Source organism: Cavia porcellus, unplaced genomic scaffold (genome assembly GCF_034190915.1).
Source record: "Cavia porcellus strain 051 isolate PalLab524CR breed Dunkin Hartley unplaced genomic scaffold, mCavPor4.1 scaffold_3, whole genome shotgun sequence".
Classification (NCBI taxonomy): Eukaryota; Metazoa; Chordata; class Mammalia; order Rodentia; family Caviidae; genus Cavia; species Cavia porcellus.
Genome location: NW_026947486.1, coordinates 95464441 through 95490657, shown reverse-complemented (window position 1 = coordinate 95490657; position 26217 = coordinate 95464441). Strand labels below are relative to the sequence as shown.

General features: G+C 39.0%; 1 protein-coding gene across 2 annotated transcripts; it reads left to right on the top strand.

Moving 5' to 3' along the window:
• Positions 1-7796: 7796 nt before the first annotated feature.
• On the top strand, positions 7797-21487 carry Rap2c (RAP2C, member of RAS oncogene family). Of its 2 annotated transcripts, XM_013144407.3 has the most exons (4): positions 7797-8016; positions 8138-8298; positions 10743-11055; positions 19016-21487. In XM_013144407.3, the coding sequence occupies exons 2-3, from the start codon at positions 8224-8226 to the stop codon at positions 11019-11021; spliced, it is 354 nt and encodes a 117-aa protein (XP_012999861.1). In that variant the 5' UTR covers positions 7797-8016; positions 8138-8223; the 3' UTR covers positions 11022-11055; positions 19016-21487. The 2 variants fall into 2 exon arrangements, with proteins under 2 accessions (XP_012999861.1, XP_003462715.2); XM_003462667.5 differs by having other exon boundaries at positions 7797-8298.
• The last annotated feature ends 4730 nt before the right edge of the window (positions 21488-26217 follow it).

Genomic DNA, 26217 nt, shown 5'->3' with positions numbered 1-26217 from the left:
AATATGATATTAATATGCATTAAAATATTTGTGATAAATCACATAGACAGTAAAAACATTCAAGGGGATTAAATTTGTGTTCAGTGATATTATAGCTAAGGAGGCAAAGGAAGAAATTAGAAATATAAGGTTTATGAAAATGTGGGAACCAGTTCTCCACTTAAATCTTCATCTACAGGTTGAATGCAGTTGCTATGTGCCTCAGTTTCCTCATTTCTAGGTTAAATATGATAACATATTTATCTTGTAGGGCTGCTGTGAGAATTGAAATGTTTCACAAAATTCCTGACCCACGGCCAGTGCCCTATGAACAATAATATATTCATAATATCTATAGTAAAATACTGAAACTAACCCTCTGCCTCCTCCCATGAAGTTGGTTTCAGTGGCAAGAAGAGGAGGTTTCCTGTTAGAAAAGCTCCAGAGCACTGTGGAGGAAAATATGACCACTGCAGCATCTGCACAGGTGCCAAAGAGCCCAGGTCAAGTGGCCCATGGCGGATCATGCAGGTATGCTGTCCTGCAGGGATATGAAATCAGTGGGACCAACCAGCCTTTCTCCAAGTCAGAGAAAAACAAGAACATAAAGTCCAACTTCTTTGACATTGTCTCCCTGTCTCTTTACTGTCCTGTGCTCCAAAGAAAGAGAACTGCTTATTTTGAATCACAGTGATTAATACAGTGTGGTCTCTGTGGTCAGACTGAACGGAGGTTTAATTCAAGCTCTATGACTTTGTACAAGTTACTTAACTTCCTTGAGCTCTCCTCCCTTTGTCTGCAAAATTGGGGGTAATAATAGTATATAATGCAAGACTAGTGCAGTGGTTAAATACAATTATGTATGCAAACCATTTTCTGCCCTGCCTGGCATATAATCTCTAACTGATAAATCATTATCATGACACTCTTAAATCATACAACTTGCCACCCTATCGGATACAGTCTTGACATTTGGATCAGTCTGGCAGTATCAAGTGAATTGCAATAATCTAAGGAACAAGTCTTTAGCTTTCCAAGGTTCAAACGAGATCATTATCACTGTTAAGCATCTACCATATGCCAAACTTGGAAATACTGTTTCTTAATCTTCACAACAATTAAATAAAGTAGATACTCTTTTACCTTTATGCTGGAACAAAGGGCATCTCAGGCAAGTTAAGTAATTTTTTTCTCCAACAGCACAGCCAGTGGTGGAATCTGGGCCTAGATGCTGTACCCAGGCTTTTGCTCAGTGCAGTGGACTGTCCTAACTTTGTAAACACACCTTCCACAGTTTCCTCCAGCCTGCCGAGAAATGCCAAACTGCTCAGTTTAGGACACAGGCTTTGCTTTTTCTGTCTTTAGCCCTTGTTTTTCCCTCAAGCCTCTTTGCCTCCAGCCTGGCCACCCTTCAGAAACCTTCCCTGATGCCTTTCCCAAGCTGGCTACAGTACTGTGGTCATACCCCTATCATAGTACTTACCTTACTGTATCATGCAGTTTGACTTCTTGTGCATATTCCTAAAGAGTGCTAAATAAAGTGATGGGCCTAGAGTAGGAGTACAATAAATGTGTGATGCATGAGTAAGTTCATGAATATTGAGTAGGAAAGGTCCAAATATAAAGCCGTAGAACAGCAATGTTGAGCAAGCCAGGGGGCACAGACCTGCTAGGCAAGGGCTCTGCCACTGACTGACACCCCCGCACCACAACATTAGTGTTTGGAATATGACCCCTGGGCCAGTAGCAACAGTGCCATCTGCGAATTTAGAAATGCAGATTAACAGACCCACCCCAGTCTTACTGAAGCAGAAACTCTGGGGGCAGGTCCAGACTTCCTGTGTTTCCCATCAAACTAGGAATACAGCTATTATTAATACAGATTCCTTGCCCTTTTGTAGTGCTTAATGGATTGAAAATGTATTCCCAACCACTATCTTTGAAGTCAAAATGGAGAAGGAAGAGTGAGGAAGGAGTTCAGACCTGTAGCAGGTACATCCCTACTTAGGATGATTCCGAGATATGAGGAAAGAGCTTTGTCGGTCTGTAACACCTGGACTCCTAGGTCCGTGTCTACAGCTCTGTGTGTCTGGCCAGGCTGTGGGAAGCAGTACCTCCTGTGACATTCCAGTGGCTGGAGGAAGGATTCCAGAAAGGCATGGTTGAATGGCTGAGTTGATAGCATCTGAGGTATCAAAACAACTTAAGGCTTCTGTTGTTTGGTTGACTTTGGAGGCCTGAGGCCCATGGTCTGGGCATCCATTGAGAGGCTAACAGAGTGCAGTATAGCAAATATGGCAGTTTCCTTCTGTTTTGTTTCTGAAATCCAATATTGTTCTCACTGTTTTGTTTTGCCCTGGGTTTTTTGTTTTGTTTTATTCAATGTTCTGTTTTGATTGGCTTCATTCTGTTTTGTTTTGATTTTGTTGTATCTGATAGTATAAGCAACAACTTTGAACATAACAAGAGGCATCATGGTAGTCATTGTTGATTCTCTACTGTCTTGTTTTAAACTCTTGTGTCACTTTCACTGTTTCGTTTTGATTGGTTTTATTCTGCTTAGTTTTGTTTGATTTTATTATGTCTGATGGTATGGACAGCCATTTTGAAGAAAACAAGAGATTTATGGTGGCCATTATTGATTTCCTCTTATTTTGTTTTGAAGTTCTGAATAGCTTTCATTGTTCTGTTCTAGTTGACTTTATTCTGTTTTATTTGATTTTATTCTCTTTAAAATATTTTTTTAAAAAATTTAATGTCAATTAATCTTGTAGAAAAGCTAAACTGTAGGAAAGAAGGCTTATTCAGGTAGACAAAGAGGGTTACATGAATATTTTTAATTCTTTGTACAACCATGATGTTTAAGCAAGTGAAATAAGCTGCTTGTAAAATTGTATGATCATGTTTTTAGTTATCCTTTATCTCTCACAAAAGGAAAAAACACACTGAATAATGTCAATGTGATTTTCTCTGGACAGTGGGATTACATCTTTGTGTTATTTTTGCAAGCAATATTTGTTTTTTATAATGAGAAAAATACAACAAAGGCATAAAATTTCTTCTGTGGAGCCTGAGGTGCAGGAGCAATGGCTGGGCCAGCAGGAGGGAAATCTGGAGAGGAGTTTGGAATTTTAAGGGACCCTAAGGAGACAGGGAAAAACCACAGAAAAATGTAAATAATGTCAATGGTGGCTCCCAGAACATTGGGATATAAGGGACACAGTGGAACTCCCTTCCAGAGATTTCTGAAGGCAAAGACTGATACTACTGACCCAAGCTTTCTGTTACTCAAGGGCAACTCGGGGGATAAAAACAAGAGAAGCCCAGGGACATGGACAGGAAAGTGCTTCACTTTTCCCGAGGACCTAGAGGGTAAAAAAAGATTTACCTGGTAGGTGGAGGGTAAATGACCCAGGACAGTTAATGGCCCCAAGGGCTGCAATGGAACACATACTCACTTGAAAGGATGGGAAACATAATGAGCAACCATTGTCCTGAAGCAGGTTATTTAGCACTATGATCTTGTGCCAAGTTAATACTTTGAACTGAGATCATGCACCTGAAATTTACATAATCTACATATAGTTTTCTATTCTAAGCTTTCTTTAAGCCATGGTAAAAAAATAAATGCATTCTTGAAAATGATACTTGAGCAACAGTTACTTTGGAGGGGCTGGGGTTGTAGTTCAGAGGTATAGTGCTTGTTTAACGTTTGTGAAGCCCTTGGGTCAATCTCTAACATTACAAAAAACCATAAACCAGTTACTTTGGATAGACCAATACAGAATCAAAGCAAAAGTGCTGAATCTCAGAGCCACGGTCTTTAGAGAAGATCCCTCTACCCTTTCATTTTTGAACTCTGGGGCTGGAAAATTGTTATTTGAGCAGAGTATACTTATTGAACCATTAGTGTTTGGAAAGATAAATGTTTTTAGTGGATTGTCTCACTTATTCTTCTGAGGTAGATACTGTCCAGCTTTACAAATGAAGGAATGGAGGTGTAGCTGGAAAGGGTCAGTGATTAGGACTCACGCAGTAACCCACATTCCTTCTAAAACACTATCGTGCATTTTCAGTACTGCAAATATCCTAAAGCAAGTAACAATAACCATAAAGTGCTAAAATTAGTAATACCTAAGTTAAGGTTATCAAGAAAAATGTTATGATCATACTGCACTGATGGGAATGTGAATTGGTGTGGCCTTTCTGAAGGACAATTCAGCAATACTTGCTAGAAGAATTTTTGGTAGAAGTACTCTTCCTTTCTAGTTTTTGACTAGAAGGTCTCCCTAAAGATTAAGTGTCAATGACACCTGCACAAAAAGTTCAGTACAAAGAACTAGAAGCAATCATTATGCTTCAGTGGAGAGTGGGCTAACTACACCATGGGCAAGCATGGAGAAAGATGAAAGAAACCCATATTTTATGAAATGGAAAAGATTTCAAGGTACAGTAAGTGAAAACAAGGTATTGCATTTATAATAATTATATATAGAAAGTGAAAACAAGGTATTGCATTTATATATTGCATTTATATATATATAGAAAGTGAGTTGGCAGATACCATGGAACAGAAACAATGTTTTTCCTCTGAAAGGAAACAAAAAAAACTTTTAACAATCAGTATCTTTGGAAAGGGTAATTGAATTATTATTTTTGTGCATTGGATATGTTTATAAATTGTGTTTTCTTATGTTCTCTACTTTAAAAAAAAAAAAAACCTCAACACTGCATTAAATCTTTTCAATAAAAGCCAAATAACTAGCATGTGTTGGGGAAGTACAGAGGATTGTGCTAAACACTTCACTTGTAATACCTCATTACATTCCCACTTGTAAACTTTTATCTCCCTTTTACAGGTGAGAAGTTGGAGAAACTCAGACCTGTGAAATCACTTGCTTGAGGTCACACAGCTACAAGGCAGGGAATAGCAATTTCAATGTCCTCTTCTTCATGTGAGAGCCCTAGAGCTCAGCTTCCGGGCCATACTCTTCTAATTGGTTTTTATGTCCTCATTGCCTAATGACAATGCATTGGGAAACACTTACAGCTTAAAGAGATAACATATAACATATGGAAATACTTTTCTAAGGATAGAGATATTTGGAGATGGTGAGCAGGAATAGGGAGTTTTCAAAAAAGTAGGCAGATCTGTCCATAGACCCCTGTACAGCCAGATTGTTTTATGAAGTGATGCTCAACAACTTTTTTTCCTCCTTTAAAAGATTATAAAACTATATTCACTCTCTCTTTTCCCAACAATACCTGATTGTTGTTAGAAAATTAACATGATTTGGAGAAAGGAAAGTCTTTTTAAATACCCTCACTCTTAATGGCTTTGTTTCAGATTTGAATGGCTGGCCATAACTTCACACACGTTTCACATAAATGCAAGCATGTTTGTTCTTGGACATCTTTTCATATCTGCACTTAGAACTCTACTTTTCTCTTTTACATAGCGACTCATCTTTTGAATATTGTATGTATAGTTTTAAAAGTCATTTTTTCAAACTTTCAACTGTTTGCTTTTCTAATCGATGTGATAATGAATACCTTTCCAAGAAAGTTTTGAAGGCCCTTCAGACTGGGTGTGACATTGTTCCACCCCAAAACACGGTCAGCACACTCGGAGATATTTATGTTGCTAACAGGTGGAATGACCTCACAAAGAATTGCCTGTTTTGGTCATACAGTGAAAGAACAGAGACTTACTATAATTGCTTGACTCTAATTAGATGAGAAGAGGAATTTTTCAGACTAATTTTCAAGCTCCGCTAGTGGAGAACTAGTGATTCCACCAGGCCGGAGAGACAGAGATAAACAGGAAAAACTCCAAATCTGGCAACAGCGTGTGCGCAAGAAGCCCTGACCTAAGGGGAAATGCAGAAGAGACCAAAATCTTCCAGCAGAGGGCAGTACCTTGGCTATCGGGCAGGACTCCAGCCAGCTGCCGCCTAAGCTGGGGACTGCACCCGAGAGGTCTCACCAGTTTAAAGCTGAGCAAAAATTGAACTGTCCTTTGATTACTATAAATCACACTGGGGAATAATGCAGAGAGTGGGCCTTCACGAGACTGTAACTCGCCTGTTTTCTAATATCTAACAGTTTGAATTGGGTACTACATCTCTGTTCATACAGTTTGACCATTAGGACTTGCAAGTGAAGAAATTTGGGGTCATTTTAACCAGACCGGCCACCCAGTTTCGAAGGTTGTTGGGTGTGCTTGAATCAAAGAGGAAGTGACTTGCCTAAAATATAGCCTGGTCTTCTGGCCACTAAACCTGTGAATCAGACACAAAGTTTACAAAGAGAAAGTCAGCAGTGAGAAAGATATGTAAAAAGTAACAAATTTATCTACAAATAGAAACTTAGTGTTTAACGTTAATTTGCTTTTGAGTGTCAAAGGCTACAAAAGATGTTTTTAAAAACAAAACTCCAAGTGTGAAAACTATTATGCATGCGGATAACCAAAGATTAAATGAAATCAATCCACAGGGATGAAGTAATTGCAATAAATCCTTCCCTGAATATTTTTTACCTTTTCTGCTGTGCAGTGCTTGGAATCAAATAGGCAAAACACTGAGCATCACAAATCTATTTCTAATGCGTGTGTATGTGTGTTTTCGAGCCTTGTGATTTTTAAAGAGCCCTCACCAGATAATAAAAATACAGTGAGTGTTTTGTCAGGCACTTAAAACACATCACATTCTCAGTAGGAATCAAAACCAAATTGAAGGGTAGTTTGTATGCATTTCTTAGAAAATATCAAGTGGAAAAAATACTAGCCAAGAGAATAAACGTCCTGAGCTGTTTTGTTTTCCCTCCAACTTCTAGTTCAGGGACGTTGAGTTTCTTCCGATTGCCAGATTTATTAGCCCGCCGTCCTGCACCAGCCAAGGAGGGATTCAGTCCTCTGACCCAGCTGGAGGAGGCTGAGAGCCGAGGGGCTTCCGGGCCTCTGGGGTGGGACACCAGCTCCTGCGGTAGGGAAAGTATGGAGGCTGGAGGCTCTCGGAGGGGCCTTTTTCCAAGACCACAGCCGAGACCCAAAACCGTCCCAGCCGCCTCGCTTGCTCAGCAGGGCGCGGCCCTAGCGCCACCCGCGCTCGCCCCAAAGAGGTGGGACTTTCCCCACCGGAAGTGATCCCGTCCAGTCTTGGGGAACTGGGGCACCTCAGCCAGTGTGTCAGGGAAACCCTTCCGGGTGTGTGCTGGGGGGGGTGGGGGGTGAGAAAAAAACGAGGTGGGCTCGGCTGGAGTCCCCGAGGCCGCCGCCGGACGGCCCCCGCCCCTTCCCGCTCCGCGCGCAGGAGCGCTGGGGAGGACGCAGCGCCGAGCAGCCGGCGGCTGGCCATGGCCTTGGCGTGACAGAGCCTCCCGGACGGCCGGGCGGGTGCGGACCGCAGGGTAAGCGGCGGCGGCCCGAAGCGGTTGGGAGCCGAGGGCGGCGGCAGCCTGGGCCGCTGCTCTGCGGCGGGGGACAGACGGGTAACGTGCGCCTCTCTGCCCCTCGCAGGCCGGACGACCCCCGCGGGAGCGGGGCCCAGAGACCCGCCGGGGCGGCAGTGACGGGAGCGGAGCCCGCAGGCCAGGGCCGGCTCCGCAGCGCCAGCAGGAAGCGGGGTCCCTGGGCCCCTTTGTGTGAAGGGCGGGGGAGGGGTGCCGGGCAGCCCCTGGCTGCAGGCTCCGGGGACAGCCGTCAGCCCGGCCTCGGCCCCCACCCCTTCCCGCCCGCCCTCCTCCCGGGGGCGCCCGCCTCCCACCCGCGCCCCGCGGCCCCAGGCTCGCGCTCCTCCCCACGCCCCCTGCCTGGGCTGCAGTTCCTATAGGAAGGGCATTACCATCCCTTCCCCACCCACCCGACACTTCGCTCTTTCCCCTCCCCCGCCCATAACTTCCTCTTCTTCCCCGGCTGGGCCCCGGCTGCTCTGCACTCTCCTCCCCAGTTCGCAGATTTCCGCCCACCTTCCGCCTTGCCTAGCCGCAGCGCAGCTAGCGGGGTGTTATTTTCGCCCCCTCTGGTAGGAGTTGCTGAAGGTGAGACTCATGAGGGAATACAAGGTAGTGGTGTTAGGGAGCGGAGGGGTTGGCAAATCTGCCCTTACTGTGCAGTTTGTCACTGGGACTTTCATTGAGAAATATGACCCCACCATTGAAGATTTCTACCGCAAAGAGATCGAAGTGGACTCTTCCCCCTCCGTGCTGGAAATTCTGGACACCGCAGGAACTGAGCAGTTTGCCTCCATGAGAGACCTCTACATCAAAAACGGCCAAGGTTTCATTCTGGTTTACAGTCTGGTTAATCAACAGTCTTTTCAGGTAACCAAACTTAAGTCTTGTAATTTCTTAGAAGGGGGTGTGGTAATCCTGCATGTACTTCTGACTTGCTTGAACCGCGTGTTAATGACTGTGTTTTGCTTTTGAAAGTTAGACATGGCACATTTGGGGGGTTACGCGTGGAAAAGTATCGGGTTGTTTCTATAGAGGGGACTAAAGCAACAAGCGTCAACAAATGTTTTAAAGTCATTTTAAGGAAAAGAAAAGTGAAAACGAAATAGGTCAGTTTGTACAAATGTAGCCTGGAATATAACCTTGCGAAGTTGCTTATTCAATTCAACAAGTATTGATTAACCTACTCAACAAAACAACATTTAACAGATAATCTCGGGTAAATGGAGCACTGTGAAAGGAAAATTATTGGGAGCTCATTATCTCTTGGAAAGATAAGACCAGTGTCTGCATTCCCCTCCCTCCCCCCCTCTGTTCTCCGAAGTTTCTCAACTAGAATTGTAAATCTTGGTGCTGCTGGACGAGCTGGAGACCTGCCTTCCAGGCATTTTGCTTATTACTAACTTGGGGCTTGTATGGAAAGGGAAGTTTCTCAATGAAAGGACTGGTGCCTAGAATTAATAACTAGCAAAAATCAAAACCGAGTCTTCTTTTCTGCAGTTGATCCTTATTGTTTCTGGTGTCATCGCCTATATTTCATAGAAAATATGTGGGTCTGGAAACACTGAACGAGTGCACCCTGGCAGTGTGACCATAGTGGATGTGGTCCAATTTCTTTGGAAAATCTGTCCTGTCCTTCACTGGGAGATAGACTGAAAGTTTAATGTTATTTTAAGAGATGCAATAAACGCTGCTATTTAATCCTTGAAAATAAATAACCTTATATTGACCCATTATATTGACCTCCATTGATTTAGGAAATGGTATTTTTTTCTGCATTTGAAGGAATGCACTTAATGTTGCTTACCTAAGAGACCTTAAGTGCTTTAGCCAATGAAATGTGCTAAATTCACATTCTTTAGTATTTTGAGTTAAAGTACTATGGAAATATTTTCCAGTAACTTTACATAGCAACCTCAAAGATTTTTTTTTAAGATAGTAAGTTTTGAGAAAGGAAATTAAAGCTATCAAGACCAAACTAAAGTTCATTTTATATATAGGCTTAAATTTGAAACCAAAATGTCATAAAAGCATTTTTTTCCCATGGAAACTACCCAAGTACTAAAGGTGATATTTAATAAAATTTTCTAAGGATCCTCTCAGTATTTGTTATTCTATCAGCTGACTTTGTGGAGGCTGGAATTCTTTTGAAGGGTATTTAGGAAGATTTCCATTATATCCACTTCTGTTAGGAACATAGAGAGATAAAACTATGGCATAATCTCAACAAATTGACACTCATTTGATCCCAAATACTATAAGTTTGGATTTTCAGCTGAACTTGTGTTTCCATAAGGACAATCAGAAAAGCAACTTAACCTAGAACTCTGAATTGAGCATGATCAAACCAAATTTTGCAAATACCAATTACTGTGTATTTTATGGGTCTTTGTTTTTCATATGTTTCCCACAACTATTCCAGTAAATACACATTTTATATTTAAGGCAAATCTAAAGTTATTAAAAAACACCAAAAATGTAATGCATTAAATTTTTAATGTTGTCTTAAATTGATATTGCCCCTCCCCCAAGTGAATGATACTGAAGAATTGCTGAGGTTCTTATCTTTTGTAATTCTTTAGAAAATGTAATACACAAGCAAAATAAGTCAGTTGGCAAAAACAAACATAGGCAAAGAAAAGTATGACTTCTTCCCACCCAGACTCTTCTTGTATTATCCTTCCTATGATTTGTTACTATCATTTTATTGTATTTTAAGGTGTTTAATTTTGAGATAAACATATACTGTTAGGTTTTAAATGAAAAAAATTAAGTGTGTTCTAATCTGTTTTTAAAGCTAGTCTTGTAGACATTAAAAAGTGGTTTTTTTTTTATTCTCACCTAAAACACTTTCTCTTAAGCTCTCTTGCTAAATGACTAGGAATACATAGATGCTGCAGTCCTGTGCTTGGATAACAGGTGTTACAAGGCACAATGACAGACAGGTTTAAAGTGATAGACATCCTTATTAATATATCCTTGTGAATATATTGATTATTATATTTTGGAACTTGATTTTTTTTGATCAGTATGGACTGATCAAAGGATGGGGGAATTGATTGTATGAATTTTAAAAGGTTAAGTGTGCAGCCTGTGTTTTATAATTCTGACATGCAACCACTAAGTAGAGCTTGTGGAAATTATCAAGCTCTTCACTGGAAAAAAAATAATGATGTGTTCTTTATGTGGGTGTGTGATTTTGAATTTGGTTTTATATAATCACCAAGGAATGATTTTTTTGTGATATTGTTATGCTTCTGCTGTAGTTATGCCAAAGCATAATGTTTTCTTTTTCTTTGTGATTATTTGAATAGGATATCAAGCCAATGAGAGATCAGATTGTCAGAGTGAAGAGATATGAAAAAGTACCACTAATCCTAGTGGGAAACAAAGTGGATCTGGAACCAGAAAGAGAGGTTATGTCTTCAGAAGGCAGAGCTCTGGCTCAAGAATGGGGGTGTCCTTTCATGGAGACATCGGCAAAAAGTAAATCAATGGTAGATGAACTTTTTGCTGAGATCGTCAGGCAAATGAACTATTCATCCCTGCCCGAGAAGCAAGATCAGTGTTGTACAACTTGTGTTGTCCAGTAAAAAAGATAACCTCAATCATGGCCATACCGAGCAGGTTAGTTGTGGATGGGAACTTTAATAAGCCAGATAGTGTTTGGGTTTTGGTCAATTGTATTAAAAACCTGGTAAATGTTAATATATATGATGCTGCTATAAATTTATTTTTATAAAATTTTCCTCAGCATAAAATAGTCAACTTTTAATGCTGCATATCGAAAAAATGTACATAAGCAAAACAAAGGTAAGAAACTGCCTATGTTCTCATCACCATGTTTTTTTAGAGTGAGTTACTATCTTTTGTCCGCTTTACTAATAATATTTTTGGCGGGTGAATAAAAAACATAATGCAGATTTTTCTTTGTTTTTGCACATTGAGCATTCAAAATGTACAGGATAATATTGAAAAATTTTGGAAGATATTTAGTTTTAATTTTTTCCCCGTAGGCATTTATACTTTCATATATCCTTGACAAGAAAGTTGTTATAATTGAAATCATCAGTTTACTAATCACCCAAGTGCTTGATTTAACAGGATGATTATTTAATCAAGTTCATCTGTTCCTTGCACTTAAAGGATTTAAGTGACCTCTGATAATAATAAATTATAATGCCATAATGTACCCTGACTTCATTATAAATATGTGATCCACATGAAAATCTGATTAAATCACCTGTAATGTGTTAAACTATTCTAATAATGAATAATCTATTGAGTTAATTTAGTTTTTTAAAGGATAGGATTTTAAAAAGGTTATGTAAAATTTACTGAGCATTTAATGTGAGATTATTTTATTTATATCATGATCCTTTAGATTATAACTGAGCAAATAGTCTCAATTATTAGTAACACTTAGATAACAAGATAAAACAACCAGTATTGTGGATGACTGAGTAACCACAGCAAATGCCAGACTAGCCTGACAATATCAGGAGTGAGATTAATCTTTCTGAGCCTGGGCTGACCTCGAGTCTAGGAGGCAGTGTTGCAAATGGCAACAGGCATTTCAGATCACAGATGATTCCTAATCAAAGGTCTGGCTTTATATCTGCTCCCTAGAGGAAAGACTAACAGTCCCTAATTTATCTTTTCATACAAGGTCTCTTGTCAGGTAGTGTCATCTTTGAAAGTGAAATGTGGAAGCAATGCTTTATTCAAGATGCTTTCACTCATCAGCTTTTAGCATACTAGCATATAATGAAGGCTCGTTTTTTTGTCTAGCTACATCTTATGTTATAAAGTCACTATTGAGACTGTAGGCATAGGTCATCTTGTTTTGTTGATAGTGTTGTACTTTCAGCATAGTTGTTTGAGGATGGGACAGGCTTATGTGGTGAGTGAGTCCCATATTCTTGCTTCTGTAATCTCTCTTTGTAAATTGTAAAGCAGCTTCAAGTTTGGACAAGTTCCATGCAATTATTGCATCTTTATCATGATTCTGTTTCTCTGACACTTTTAAATGGGTAGATGACATAAACGTATACATTTTATTTCAGTCTATCATCTTTATAAAAATTAACCAAATTCCACAAAATATTCCCAGTTTTCTTTCTGTCTCAGCAACAGGAAGTACACAGCAACAGGAAGTAACAGGAATAAAATTAGCCGCATACATATAGAGACCAACTGTCACTTTTGTTGGCAAATGGATGATTTCTCACGCAATTTTAAGTCTTTTTCTTCAAAATTATTTCTGAGTTCGTTTCATTTTGCAACTTTTTGTGATCTGAATGATTTTTTAAGGCATTTTGGTTAATCTGTATAGGTGCATATGTAGATTTTTTTGTATCTCAAGCCAGCTATGGTTTCATTTCTTAATGATTAAAGTGGTAAAAATCAGGGTGGCCATGGTGGTGGGGCCTGTAATCCCACATACTTAGGAGGCTGAAGCAGAAGGATTACTGGTTCAAGGGTGGCCTGAGCAATGTTGTGAAAACCCATCAGCAAAAGTAAAACAAACCCTAAAAACACATGCTAAGAACCAGAATTAATAACATTACTCATTTTTATAGTCATGGTCAAATACTCTGGGGTTTTTTACTTGGTCTTTTTTGCAAGCAGAGTACATGAGTGAAGGTGTGGATCTTGGAATAAAGTACCTCCTAATCAGCTGAATTTTGAAACTATTAAAAGTGGACTTCCTAATCAAGACCTTTTAGAACAAAAGTATAGTGCAGTATATAAATGGCGTTTTTTTGTCTGACATTAAATAAGACTGAACTGATAAATATGGGAATCTGGAATCCGAGGCTGGTAAAGTTGTGGTTGTCCTCACTCAGTATTTACCTAAAAAAATATGCAGTGATCCAGGCATGGTGATACACACCTGTAATCCCAGCACTCTGGGAGACTGAGGTAGGAAGAATGCAAGTTTGATCCCAGCCTGGGCACTTTAACAACTTAGCGAGATCCTACTTCAAAATTTTAAAAAAGGAGTAGAGTATAGCTTAGTGTGAAAACCCTGCATTCTATCCCCAATACCACACACATACACCCAAGAGAAAAAAAAACGAGAGATGGATTTTAAATTCTGTGACTTATGAGTCATGGAACTCCAAAGTTTGTCATTTCTAATCTAAGATTAAAGATAAAGCATTGGCAGAAGTCATTTGAAAGATGCTTGTCCTTTGTACTTAGAGAAGTACTTTGTCTAAGTTAGAAATAATAGAACTTAAAGCAGGACTGTGGTTGTTAATTGCTTGTGTATAACTGAGAGGGAAATTTTATTAATACTCTGGGAATTGCTCCTGATAAATCCTCGCATTTATTTCTTACACCCTAATTTGGGTCACTGGTCACTTGGCCAACACCTGTTTATTAGCATGGCTCCCAAGATTGTTTCCTCACCTTTTACCCTCCCACTGGCAGTCATGTTAGTGTAAGTTTGGAAGCATGGCCAGAATCTTTCTACATATCCAAAGCCAGGACTTTTTTTATTGACCTAGGAGGATGCCATCAGGTGCTTTGCAGGACATCTTACTGTGTAGAGGCAGTGTAGCTGAAGCCCAGTCAGTATGGTAACTGTCATCTTTTATTCATTGTGTCATAGCTTCTCCATATTGGTGTAATTGGCAGTTTGCTGTTTAGGTATATTATTGAGAAAGGATGGATAATTTCATACTATGAAACAGGCAAATCATAGTGCTGTGGGGGGGGGGTTCAGAGAAAGGAGAAAGCAGTTTCTCAACATTGTGGGTTCTGTTGTCTGGTGCTATCTTTTGCATAGCCAGATGTTTAGTGGCTTCTACCTACTAGATACTGATAATATTCCTCCTCCTTTTAGTTGTGACAGTGTCACTAGAAATGGCCAAATATTCCGTGGGGCAGTTGAATCCCCTGATTAAGAAGTACCGAGTTAGAAGAGCTAGATGGCAGTAGCATGTGTTTCAGTATTTAAAGAATGAGTAGAATTTGAGGGACTAAGAGGGTAATTTCCAAACAGAAGAAATTCAAAGAATTATAATATCCTAAAATATTCTATCCATTTTTGAAAGGGAAGAAATGATTAAAATTATCCTTTCATTGTTGACAATTCAGTATGGTGTCTGTCACATAGAATTTTTAAATGATGATTTTTAAAGGATTCCTATGTGTCATTAAAGTATTGATGAAAGTTATTTGAAAAAAAGAAAAGAAAATGGTATGGGGGTGTTTTTCACCTCAGATTGAAGGTTTCCTGCAAGATTTACACCATTTTCCTTACTTATTAGGGGGCGGGATTCTCAAGTGGAGTAAATGGTGCATAAGAGTACCAAACACCAGGAAGCAAGCTGAAAGAACAAAGATCATTATTTATGTCTGCCCCAGTTCATTATATATGTCACACTGGGAAGAAGGGAGACTCTTGATTCAAGGCTAGCACATCATTTCACGTGGCAGTGGAATGCCTGGGGTGTTAACAAAGGCTCCTGAAAGGCTGAACCATCTATGAATGCCATTTTATGTAGCTGGACTTACTGTTTCTAAATACAGTGGCATTGATTAGCATTTTCAGAGTTTTTTTTTAATAAGTAACAGTGTAGCATCAGAATGGCTTAGTCTGTTTCCCAGCTTTTATCAGATATGTTATGCTGGGAATTCAGCATGTGCAAAGGAAAAAAATCCTTAATATTTAATCCTACCATACACTAGCATTTTCATATCCTAGTTAAATACTAATCATATCAGTAAAACACTGGAGTGGAATTCTGTTGTGAAAGTTGCAGTTTGGTTAGTTACTGTTTTTTGCTACCCTGTTCTGCATATCACTTTGAGTGGAGATGGGAGGAGTGGCGTAACTAAAATGCTCATCTGACATCCAGTTTAAATGGTGCACTCCAGAGTAAAACAGAGGCCTTGGATGGAAGAAAAAGCATACTTTTGCGTAGTGTGTGCCATGAAGGCCTACAGTAGGCATGGAGGAAAAGGGAAGAGCAGAGCTATTTTAACCTCTCTTCTACCCTTCGTTTGCCAGACTTTCACTGACCCCAAAATGTTCACTGTTTAGAGTGGAAGGCTGCCTAGTTAGACTTGCACTGAGTGTGGAGGTATCTCATAAAGAATGACTCCTGGATATTTGTTCCCTCTTTAATTGCTTCCTTTTAACCACAATATTAGACTTTTATTGCGGAATGAAGTGAATATAAGCCATTTGGTTTTGCCCCATTACCTTTCTGGCTTAGAATGAACCATCAGTAGAATTAACAGAAATTGCATCATACAGTTGGAGAATTGCCCCCAAGGAAGTGTTCTAGCCATCCTACCGGAAAGAGTCTCCTTTTGGGATTTCTTCTCAGTGGAATTCTACAGTTCAGAAGATAATGTCACTAAGAAAAATTAAAATCCTGTCCACTGTTAGAAGAACTTAGCCAATCACAAACACTCCCAAGTCCGTTTGACTAGTAGCTACAGTGCTTTGGATACCACATTCACAAAGTGCAGGGCATAGCTGATAGGAGTAGCACTTTTCTACTTGATCTGATTCACAATTAGAAACCAGAATCTGCTCACTGGGCTCACACTGGTGTTGCACGTCACTGAGTCTGGTCACAATATTTGAGATCTCAGAATTGAATTCTTAGTAATTTAAAATTTGGAGATTCTAGGCCTAAGACATAAGAAAACAGCAAATTTATTTATTTCTACTAGGTTTACCAAAAACATTTAGCATGCATGCTTTCATTCAAGTGCAGATACACCTCCATTCATGAAAAGGTCAGTTTTTGCTTTCTGTGTATTTCTAGTGGATGACAGGGAACACTTTTTATGAGTTAGACTTCCTTTCACTCCCAGTAAGTTTCATAAGTAACATGCAAATTAGGGCAGAGAAACAAAACTGAAAACATGTAATAAAAATGTAACCTCTCTCAAATGATAGAATGGTAACCTTGTTTGTAAAAAATTCATTTTCAAAAAATTCCCTTGGGTAAATCCCTAGAATGTCATGTGTCTAAAAGAAGAAAAAGACTAAGTAGCTGCACATTTATATTTGTTAAGAGTGGGAGAAACAGTGCTAGCAAATATCATTGTATTTAGAAATGGTAAAACCAGTTAAGCTAAAAAGACATTTCTAAACTGCTAAGCCTTTCAGGAGCCATTGTTAGCATGCAGGCATTCTGCTGCTGTGTGAAATGTGTTATTCTTAAATCAAGAATCTCTTTTTCTTCAGGCTGACATAAATAATGATCTTTGTTCTTTCAGTTCTGTGTTTGGCACTCTTGTGTACCAGTTTACCCACTTGGGGAGCTGTATTTCATAATTTACTGAGGAAAATGTTTGGGCTATTGTTTATTTTGTAATGTCAAGTTTTTATTAGAAAAAAACTGAAACCAAAAATTAAGCAAATTTGAGTAAAATTTTCCAGAATTAAGGATTTTTTGGGGGGTAGGATATCTTGCTGGAGACTTGTGAGAATAGGATTAACTTCTGTTCTGTCCCAAGAGCAGCAGGTAGTAGCTTTGCAGCATGTGCAGATGTGTATCCTGTGAAATAAAAAGTACTAATTTGATCAGCTAACTTTAAAATTTCTGCATTATTTTTTCTAAACAAGTGAGTGTATTAATACATTGAAAATTTTGCTGTATCTAAATCAAGAACAATTATATTTTATGTTCTCTAAAATTATAATCTGAGAGACAGTAGCCTTTCTGTTTAATGTAAATTTTTGTTTCAGGATTTACTGGAGAAAATTGTAATTCTTCATTCTCTTGAAAAATAGCCCATGTGAATACTTCATTTAATACCAAGTGCTAATATTATTCAGTCTGACTCCCGAAATTCTGATTTCACAGAAGTGTTGTAGAGGAATGTTGCTGGAACAAGATGAACTGGGTTGTTTTGGGGAGCGGGAACTGATGGAAATATAATTACTTATTTAATTTAATGTAGGTTAGGGTTAATATATTGGTTTAGATTAATTTTATCTTGGCACAATATGAATCATAACTACTTTCTCATTTGATTTCAGAGAAGGCCTAAACTGTTAAATCATCACATTTTATGTCTTTCGGAATCTTACATATTTCAAAGTTTCGACCTTTTTATGATTACATTGAAGAAATGTAGATTAAAATGTATAGGAAACTTATTCAAGTGTATTGAGGTAAATGTAGTCAGAATTACTGAAAAGTCTTCATAATGAATTGCCTATATACAGTAATAAAATACTATTGTGTTTTAAGTTGGTATACAAATTTAGACTAAGCTGGAAAAAATCCCACAAGGGTCCTTGGTCTTCTAAAGTGTATAAAGTGTTTGCGAAATGAAAATAATACCTGACACCAGTATAGTCATTTTATAAAACGTGTTCACCTATTACCTTGTATGATACTTACAGCAGCATTTCCCGGGAGGAAAGTATTTTTATCACTATTTTAATAATGAGAAAGCTGGATTTTCCCAGGCTTCAGTAATCCATGTCCTAATTAACAATTAACTTTAATGCAGAAAATCTTAATTTTAATTAGAAGAAAATGTTTCTGATAGTTTCTAAAGAGGAAAACTTTTTTTCCAAATAAGGTGGTTGAATTTCAATAATGAGCAGACCTATGCTCCTTAAAAGTAATCATGTTTATTATATAGCCACTAGTAAAGTGTTCTCTCAGGATCTTTGAATACTATAGAAATGTAGTTGTCAAATGAAATTAAAAGTATGCTTTTATAAACATTGTTGCGGCCCCTAGAGAGCCTCTGCCGGTTTTGCTTGGTATTGTTTCATAGTTGCTATTCTTTTGTTTCTGGCTTTATGATAATATTTTTATCTCCCACATTAAAAAGCAAACACAATTCCATTCCCGTAGAAGCTATTTGGTGATTCAGCCAGCTGAAGGACTTGTTGTCTGTAGAAATGATAGATTCCCCCCCCCAGTATTAAATGGAAGGGCAAAAACCTATCAGCTACAACAGAGTGCGAGGAATCCCAATCACAGAAGTTCATATTCTTGGAAGTGGTATACCTAAAAAAGGCAGACCAGAGTGGGAAATGTGAACTACTGCTGGGAATAAGCATCTAGCCAAAGACAGGGCAGCTTGGAGATACTCAATATCAAAACTCTGATTAAGTCACACCTTTATTTTTAAATTCCAACACCCCTAGATTTTGGAAAATCTAGCAGACTGTCGTGTTAGCTCATAATTGCTTGGATTTAATTCTAATACAGATAATGTATGAAAAGATCAAGTTCAAATCAGGGACATTATTTGCCACAGCTTTTAAATCGTAAGATCATTCAAACTAGTAAGAACACTTTTTAAGATTCTGTAAGTATAAGTAGAAAGTGTAATCATAGTAAAACAAACGAGGGTAGTTATACAAGCACAGAATGTTATATCCAGTACATCATTATTGTGCTGCTACTTTTAAGTGGCTTTTCAGCATCACAGAAAACTGTATTTTTACTTAACTGAATGGAGAACACTAAAATTCTACCTTGGGATTCTTACTCTCATTAGCATTTCTACATACATTTGTTGTCTGTTATTTTTTAAAAATTATAATTTATATTTCTACATTTTAATGACATGTTTATCTTAATTGCAGATAAAACTCAGAGGAAATTTGCACAGATGCTGCTTTGGAGAACTTTACAACCTGGGTTGCAGAACTGAGCCTTGGTAAACCTGTCTCTATTACAGCATGTTGCCATACATCTAATTAAGTGCTTAAGGTCTTTGGCCTTCAAGATCCAATGACCTTACACAGGAATGCTTAGCACGTTTACCATACGTTTAAAATCTGTTCTTTATCAATCAGTCCTTTTATAGCTAAGTTCTTATTGATGGTTAATATGCAAGGATTAATTTTTAATATTTTAATTGATTTCTTTAATTAGTTTCTCAACTTGTATTTATTAAACACTCAAACTCAGTATTACCTACTCAATGCCTTTTAAAAGAAAGTTATAATGGAGAAAAAATTGAGCCTTAAACAAATGGTTACTTCTGTATATTACCTCGTATCAGTGCTTCATCCTATTTGTAAAATCTTTCTCCTTTAAATGGTTGGTTAATATTTTGAGACTTTGTTTGCGTGTGGCAGTGTTGTAAAAAGAAACTAAAGATCACATTTTACCTGTATGGATGGAATATCCCTTTCCTCAAGTCCAGTTTGTGATGTTCTAATTAACACGTTCTGAAAGTTACAGTTGATATTGGAAATTGACTGTACTTAGTCAGAGAGTTAAGTGTTTGATTCCATTAGGTTTTCACATGTGTTAATCTCATTTACAGCATTGAATTGCGGCAGTAACATTTTCCTTTCTGTGAAGTTCTAAATTTAGTTATGACCTACTTAGTAATGCTTTTGAAAAGGGATATTGTATCCATGGTAAATTAATTGTATACCTAAACAGAGATTGCTCAGCTTTGCCTGTCAGGCTTGTAATTGACATCTAGTAGACTTCTGCACATGTAAAATTGAATTCAAATAAAATCATGTACACTTTCTAGTTCTTAATATTTATCTTTCTGAGTAATAGTTTAAAGCAATATTTGTTAAAGTTTTCTTGCACTATCACAGTCGCTTTTTAGTTATTTGTTAAGAAGCATGTTCGTAGTAGAGACAAAATCTGTGTCACAGGAGGGAGAATAGCACCAAGTCTCTGGGCTATCTTTATTTTTGCAAATGTGCATTCTAATAGCCATTGCCTTCCATGTCGTTTACCTAATCAGCACATTTTGTCTGAATACTTGAACATTTTAACAGTAACACAGGTCTAGAAACAGAAAGGAAACCTATAAAGAGTAATTTTTGGTTCAGTTTCAACATCTTGACAATGAGTGCTTTTTCTAGCAATCATTTTTTTCATTTGTGTTAAGTTTGACAGTATTTTCTTAGGAGTTTCTTTGGTTTTATTTGTGCTTTTAACTTGCAGAAGTTAGTAACCGCAGCTCACCTACTGCACCAAAGTTCTCGATTTTAGGAGCCCAGCTTTAGTCATTTGAACATGCTTCTAAGTAAAACAAAACAAAAAAACCAAAACTATACTTCTGACCTATAATAATAGCTCAATAATTTCGTCAAGGAAAGCTCTAATATATGCAGTGACGGTTTATGGAAGGGTGTGGCAATTTTTGAATTTATATTGTGTGTGATGTTCGAATAAAGTGATACCTACATTCATGTGATTTATTGGTCAGCATGACCATTACTTATTGAATAGAAATGGATTAAACTTTGATTTCCTTTTTTTAAATCGTGTTGCATTTGATTCCTGATCAAATTCCCTCAAAACAAACTCTTATTCTTGAATTTTTAATTTTATCTGAGATTGTAAAGATAGAACAAATTGAAACATTGTTCCTTATTTAAACTGCTTTAAATGAATACTTAAGTTTGCACTTTAAAACCAAACTTAAAGCAAGCACTCATTTCAAGTAGGTTAATTGATTTTGAGTCATCTTTTTAGCGTTGTGAAATCCTTTCTAAAGGAATCAAACAAATCATGATTAAATTTTCTGCAGATTATTGATTTTTTTAAAGTGTTTCTTTCCTAGGAATATTGTTGTTCCCCCCCCCCATCTCGCTGTATTACAGTGTTCATTGTCATTGACCTCAGCAGCAAATTTAACTTGAATTCACTTAGGATCACAGGAATCAGGGGAAAGTGATTTTAAAGGTGGTTTCTCCAGCACATTTTAAGAAAAGGGACCAAAAGTTATTTTAGCTTCCTCAATAGATTGCATGTTGCCTACTAGGATAATAAATTAATATTAAATGCAATATATGTCTTGTCTTTACTCTGGCATCTGTTTAGGAGTTGTTCAAATCACTGCAGTAGGGCTCTGCAAATAAAATCATGTAACCTATTATCATGGATCTAATGTACTGTAACTTTATCAGTGTACGGTAAAAATCTCAAATAACAAATACAAACATTGAACAGTTACCTATTATAAAGATTTGTAAAAGTAAATTTTTTCCAATAGATTTCATTCTTGTCATTTTGTAAGATGACCCTGCAGTCCACCTGTTTGTAACTTTTTTAATAAAATAGACATCTGTATTACTGAAGTTGGTTGCTTTCATTATTTCGTGTACTGCTTCTTGTTCTAAACTTGCTAATGTATGTCTTTTTCATAATTAGCAGTCGTTACTTTTTATCAAAATGATAGTGTGCATACAAAGTATGTTTAAACAAAAGTTAAACATTCACTTATTTCCTTAGCCACTATTTTGGCATGTGTAGGGGGAAATTTAAATATGTCCTAAAGTAGACTAATCCAGTTGAATAACTTACAAACAAATCAGCATTTATTAAAAAATGGTAAAAATGAATATGTAATTTGGCCCATAGGAAGAAAGTGCCTGAAATACACTGGGAAATGTCTCTGCACACATGATTTCAGGAAACATTAAGCAGTGTAATTTAATTTTGAAATACGAAATTAAGAAAATTCACAGGTTATTTGGCAAAATCTTTCAGTGGATGAAATGATCACTTAACTCAGGGCCTAATTCAGTGTTTCAAAACTGTCGAACTGAGATTCTTTTAATCTCTATTTTTGTGTTTTTTACAATATTGAGGGTTAAAAACAGTGCCTTGCACATGTTAGGCGATCACTCTGGCCTAGCATTGACATTGGCCTAACATTGAGTGACATTTCCAGTCCTTTTTTATTTGTTGTTTTGAGACACAGCATTGCTGTGTGCCCAGATTAACTTCAGACTTCCCATCCTCCTGCCCTGTGCTCCTGAGTAGCTGGGGTTATAGGTGTGCACCACCACACTGAGCTAATCTCAGTGTTTTTTAAACTTGGAGTCCTTTTTTTTAAACAGGGAAGCCATTCATGATTTCAAGTCCCTGCCTCTTTTTTTCTCTACCTTAAAGGAGTAGTAACCTTTCATTTAGCAAGGTCAGCATTGCTAAGTGAATGAGAGAGGGCGAGACAGAGATAGAGAGATGCAAGGTAAGAGCTAAGGGCATCTAGGCTGCCTGATCCAACCGGACTCCATCTCAGATAGATCACCTTTCACTCCTCCCCTCCGGCCTCTCCAAGTCATTGTTGGGGGAAGATTCATCTTGTCTTCATACTCCAGGATATAAATATCTCGGGGTCAGGATCCAAGACTGTAAGACTCCTCTTTCAGATTTAAAGCAGGGATAATTTCTCAAATAGGCTTCTGCTTTCACCTATATTTATCTCATTTGAAGTTTACTACTATCTGGTGTTTTGGACTTTATTGTCCTCATTTTATAGTTGATGAAACCAAGGCTCAGGAAAGTTGTGACTTAAGTTCATAAAGCCAAGGTCAAGCTATTAAAATGTTGAGAAAGGTCCTTTTGGAGAAGGTTTTAAATAAATTTATCACTGGATAGAGTCAAGTGGGAACTATTAAAATTATAAAGCTCGTGGAACCATGATACAAAGCACACAGCAAAAAATAGCTGTTTTAAGCTCATGTGGCAGTCCATATGTAGCAAGATGCTATAGGTCCTATTTAAAGGTAATGTGTGTGTTATATTGCTAAGAGTTTATGTAAGACATAAGCTATTTTCATTATAGCTGTTTTTCACTGGAAAGGCAATGTCTTAAATCAGAGATTTGGCAGCCTTTGGCCGCCAGGCAGAATCCAGCCCAGTTAGTGCCAAAAGAACTGTAGAGATTTAGCAGCTGTATCCTGGATCCACTGCAGGCTCAGCTGCACACTTTTTCTGCCTAAACTTATAGTTCAAATAGAGGACCCGAAATACAACTAATCCCAGTCTCTTTGTCAGTGAAAAGCCATACCCCTGTGCTTGTAAGCACTGTCCTCTGTGACCCCAGTTACCCCATTCCCAAACCCAGTCCTGCTGTTGTATTATAATTTGTTTTCTCCCACAGACTTGATTTCTAGGGACCTTGCTTAAATGACATCTTCATCCTCAATGCTTATTTCTACTGCATTATAGGTGCTCATTAAATATTTTATAAAATTACAGTCACAGAATTAGGGATTTTGCCTTTCAAACGTACACCCAAGCCAATCCTTGCTGGTCATCTACTCATTTTAGACAGTGTGGGAAATGCACTCTGTCCTCTCATCTTCCTCCAGCCTTTATATGTGAACTAATGGTTCTGTTTATAATAGTTGTTTGTTTTTGAACTTCGAAAGGAAATGTATACCATAGATAGTCTTTACAGACATAGCTAGGCTGACCTGAAGGGCCTTGAGCCTAAGACTAAATTCTCCAAAGGGTCTAAAGACATGAATACACACAAGAAAGGAATCCAGATGCAGTACATGCCTGTGATCCCAGCCACTCGGGAGGCGGAGGCAAGAGGATTGCAAATTCAAGGGCAGCCCAGGCAGCTTAGTGAGACCCTCAAAATTTAAAAAGGCTGGGGATGTAGCTCAGTGCTAGCACACTTCTGGGTTCGATCCTCGGGACTGCAATTTTAAAAAGGTATTGGCTGCCCATGTCTGAGTTTCCAAATCTTCCCTAGACCTGAGTCTGCTTCATTCTTTGGTGAGTCAGAGTAATGATTGAAACTCCAAAACCTTTCACATATTTCCCGTCTAATAAGGAACATTTCCTGTTCTCCTTCTGAGGCATCCCTCACCTGTATCCCTGCAGTCAGCCCCTCTGCCTTCTCCTTCTTGTCCAGTCTCAGGGCCCTACGAATGACTTGGACTGCATTTAACCGAACTCCTTCCCTGCCCCACCCTGTTTTTCTATGTGAATCAAAATTTCACAGTGAAGCTATTGTAAGATGATTTTTATTCTATTTCCTCTAATTTCCAACACTCCAACTCTTTCTGACCAGTTCTTGGATACATTATCAGGTCCTCCCTGCACCAATCTAAAAGGTTATCCCATGTATGCCTTTGATTATCGATGATCTGTACATTCAGCCATGTAACCAGAACCTCCCTGAGGCCCCAGAAAGCCCTCGAGGAATTGGTTCCTAAGGCTCTATATACTTTTTCACTCATGCTGTCTGCCCCAAGGAATGCCTCTGGGTTTAGGAGTTTGAGGCTTCTGACCCAGCTGCTATGAAGTTTAAACCTGGTGTGGGGGTGGGAGTGGGCAAACCTTTGCTGAATTTTGCTCAGAACTTTAGACACATGCTAAATGTACAGATGGGAAATACAATGATCCTAATGGGTTGCAATGCTTCAATAAGTATGTGTACTGGGGGGGGGGGGTCTCATTTCTCTATTTAATAGCTACCAGGAACCCCTGATACCAGTGAACAATTAAGTTTCTCATGGTCCTTCTTTTGGACATAAGTTGGACTATTCTTTGAAAAATCCCAAATGAAGTGGCAATATTTTGCCATTTTCCAAGAGATCTCTTAAGAATGCTTTTGGTCCTTTGCTCAGGCAAACCCAGGTTAAATAAAAGACATAGTTGGACTTGATCAAATTGCTTGTTGCAAGCCGAGTTGGGTGGTGGGGTACACCAGGCCCTTTGGCATCTGAGGCCTGGAGAATGACGCCTCTGCTCTCTAACGTGGTAGAGGCCTGCGTTTACAAGACTTTTGCCACTCCAGCTGGCTAAAGAAAATAATGCCATGGCCGGGAATGGAAACCTGGCCCACAAAAGAGTGATTTCCCTTTGACAGTAAATAGTTGCTTGGTGAGGAGGATAATTATGCTAGGCAAAAATGGGACAAGAAGATCAGTGCCTTCATTTAACATTCATTGAGCTTCTAAGTAGGTACCGGGCATGGGGCTATGAGCTGAGTTTATAAGAGGCATGTGGCATGGCCTCATCCCCTGGTAGAGCTTACATTCTAGCCTGAAAAACAGATTTGCAAGCAATAATTATGAGGCAATGTGCCGTGCACTCTTGTATCAGCATGTACCAGAGGCCACGGAGCCCAGAGAAGGGAAAGGATTTGTTTTCTCTGAGCAGGTCAGGGAAGGTCAGCATAACTTGCCTTTGCAGTATATTCTTGAAGGTTAAGGGGAGCTCTGCACCTAGGCATTTTGCCTAGACTTGGAAGGGAAAGTCAGAGGAGACATGGGATCCTGGTTGTGCCTGGCAGGCTCAGGAGACCTGGGGTCAGCGGGGACAGACAAAGGAGGTGGTTGCAAAAAGTGGGAATGAGAAGTGGGGGAGGATGCTAAGAAGCAGCATAGACTGGGACGTGGGGGTGCTCAGCAGCTGAGGATTTCTCCTGGCAGTGAAGGGGAGCCACTGGCAGGCGGCAGCAGGAGACTAGCGGGAGCAGAATGGTGCTTTCAAGTGAAACCGTGAATGCCAAAAGTGGAGAACAGCTTGGAGGAGCTTGACCTGGGGCAGGAGGTCTGCAAAGAGCCCACAGCAATCATGCCAAGGACAAAAGCAACAGCCTTGACAGGACACACTTGGGCAATGAGGAGTCTGCAATGCATTCCAGTGGCCTAAAATGGGGACTCAAGTCACAATTCTGACACTGTCACATCCTTCAGCTTAGATATCTCTCATAACTCACCAGGATCCACCTCATTAAGCCAGGGATTTCACATCGTAATGTGTCTGACCCCTCCAAGCTCCAGTGCTCTGCTGCAACCCAAGCTCTAGTCCCAGGCGCCCCAAGGACTCTACCCACCCTATGCTTATGGGCTCCTGACATGCCCTGTCCACTCCCCTTCCCACTCCCTGAAATTCTCTCTCCAGTGCCTGCTCTCTGCAAGGGACTCTCACCCATCCTCAGGTGACCCTCCTCTGCAACCTTCAGCTAACTTTCTCCTCTCTTGCTCCCTCCCCTCCCCTCATCTTCTTGCTTCTTTTCTCTTTCTTCCTCTTCCTCTTTTGCTCTATCTTCCTTCTC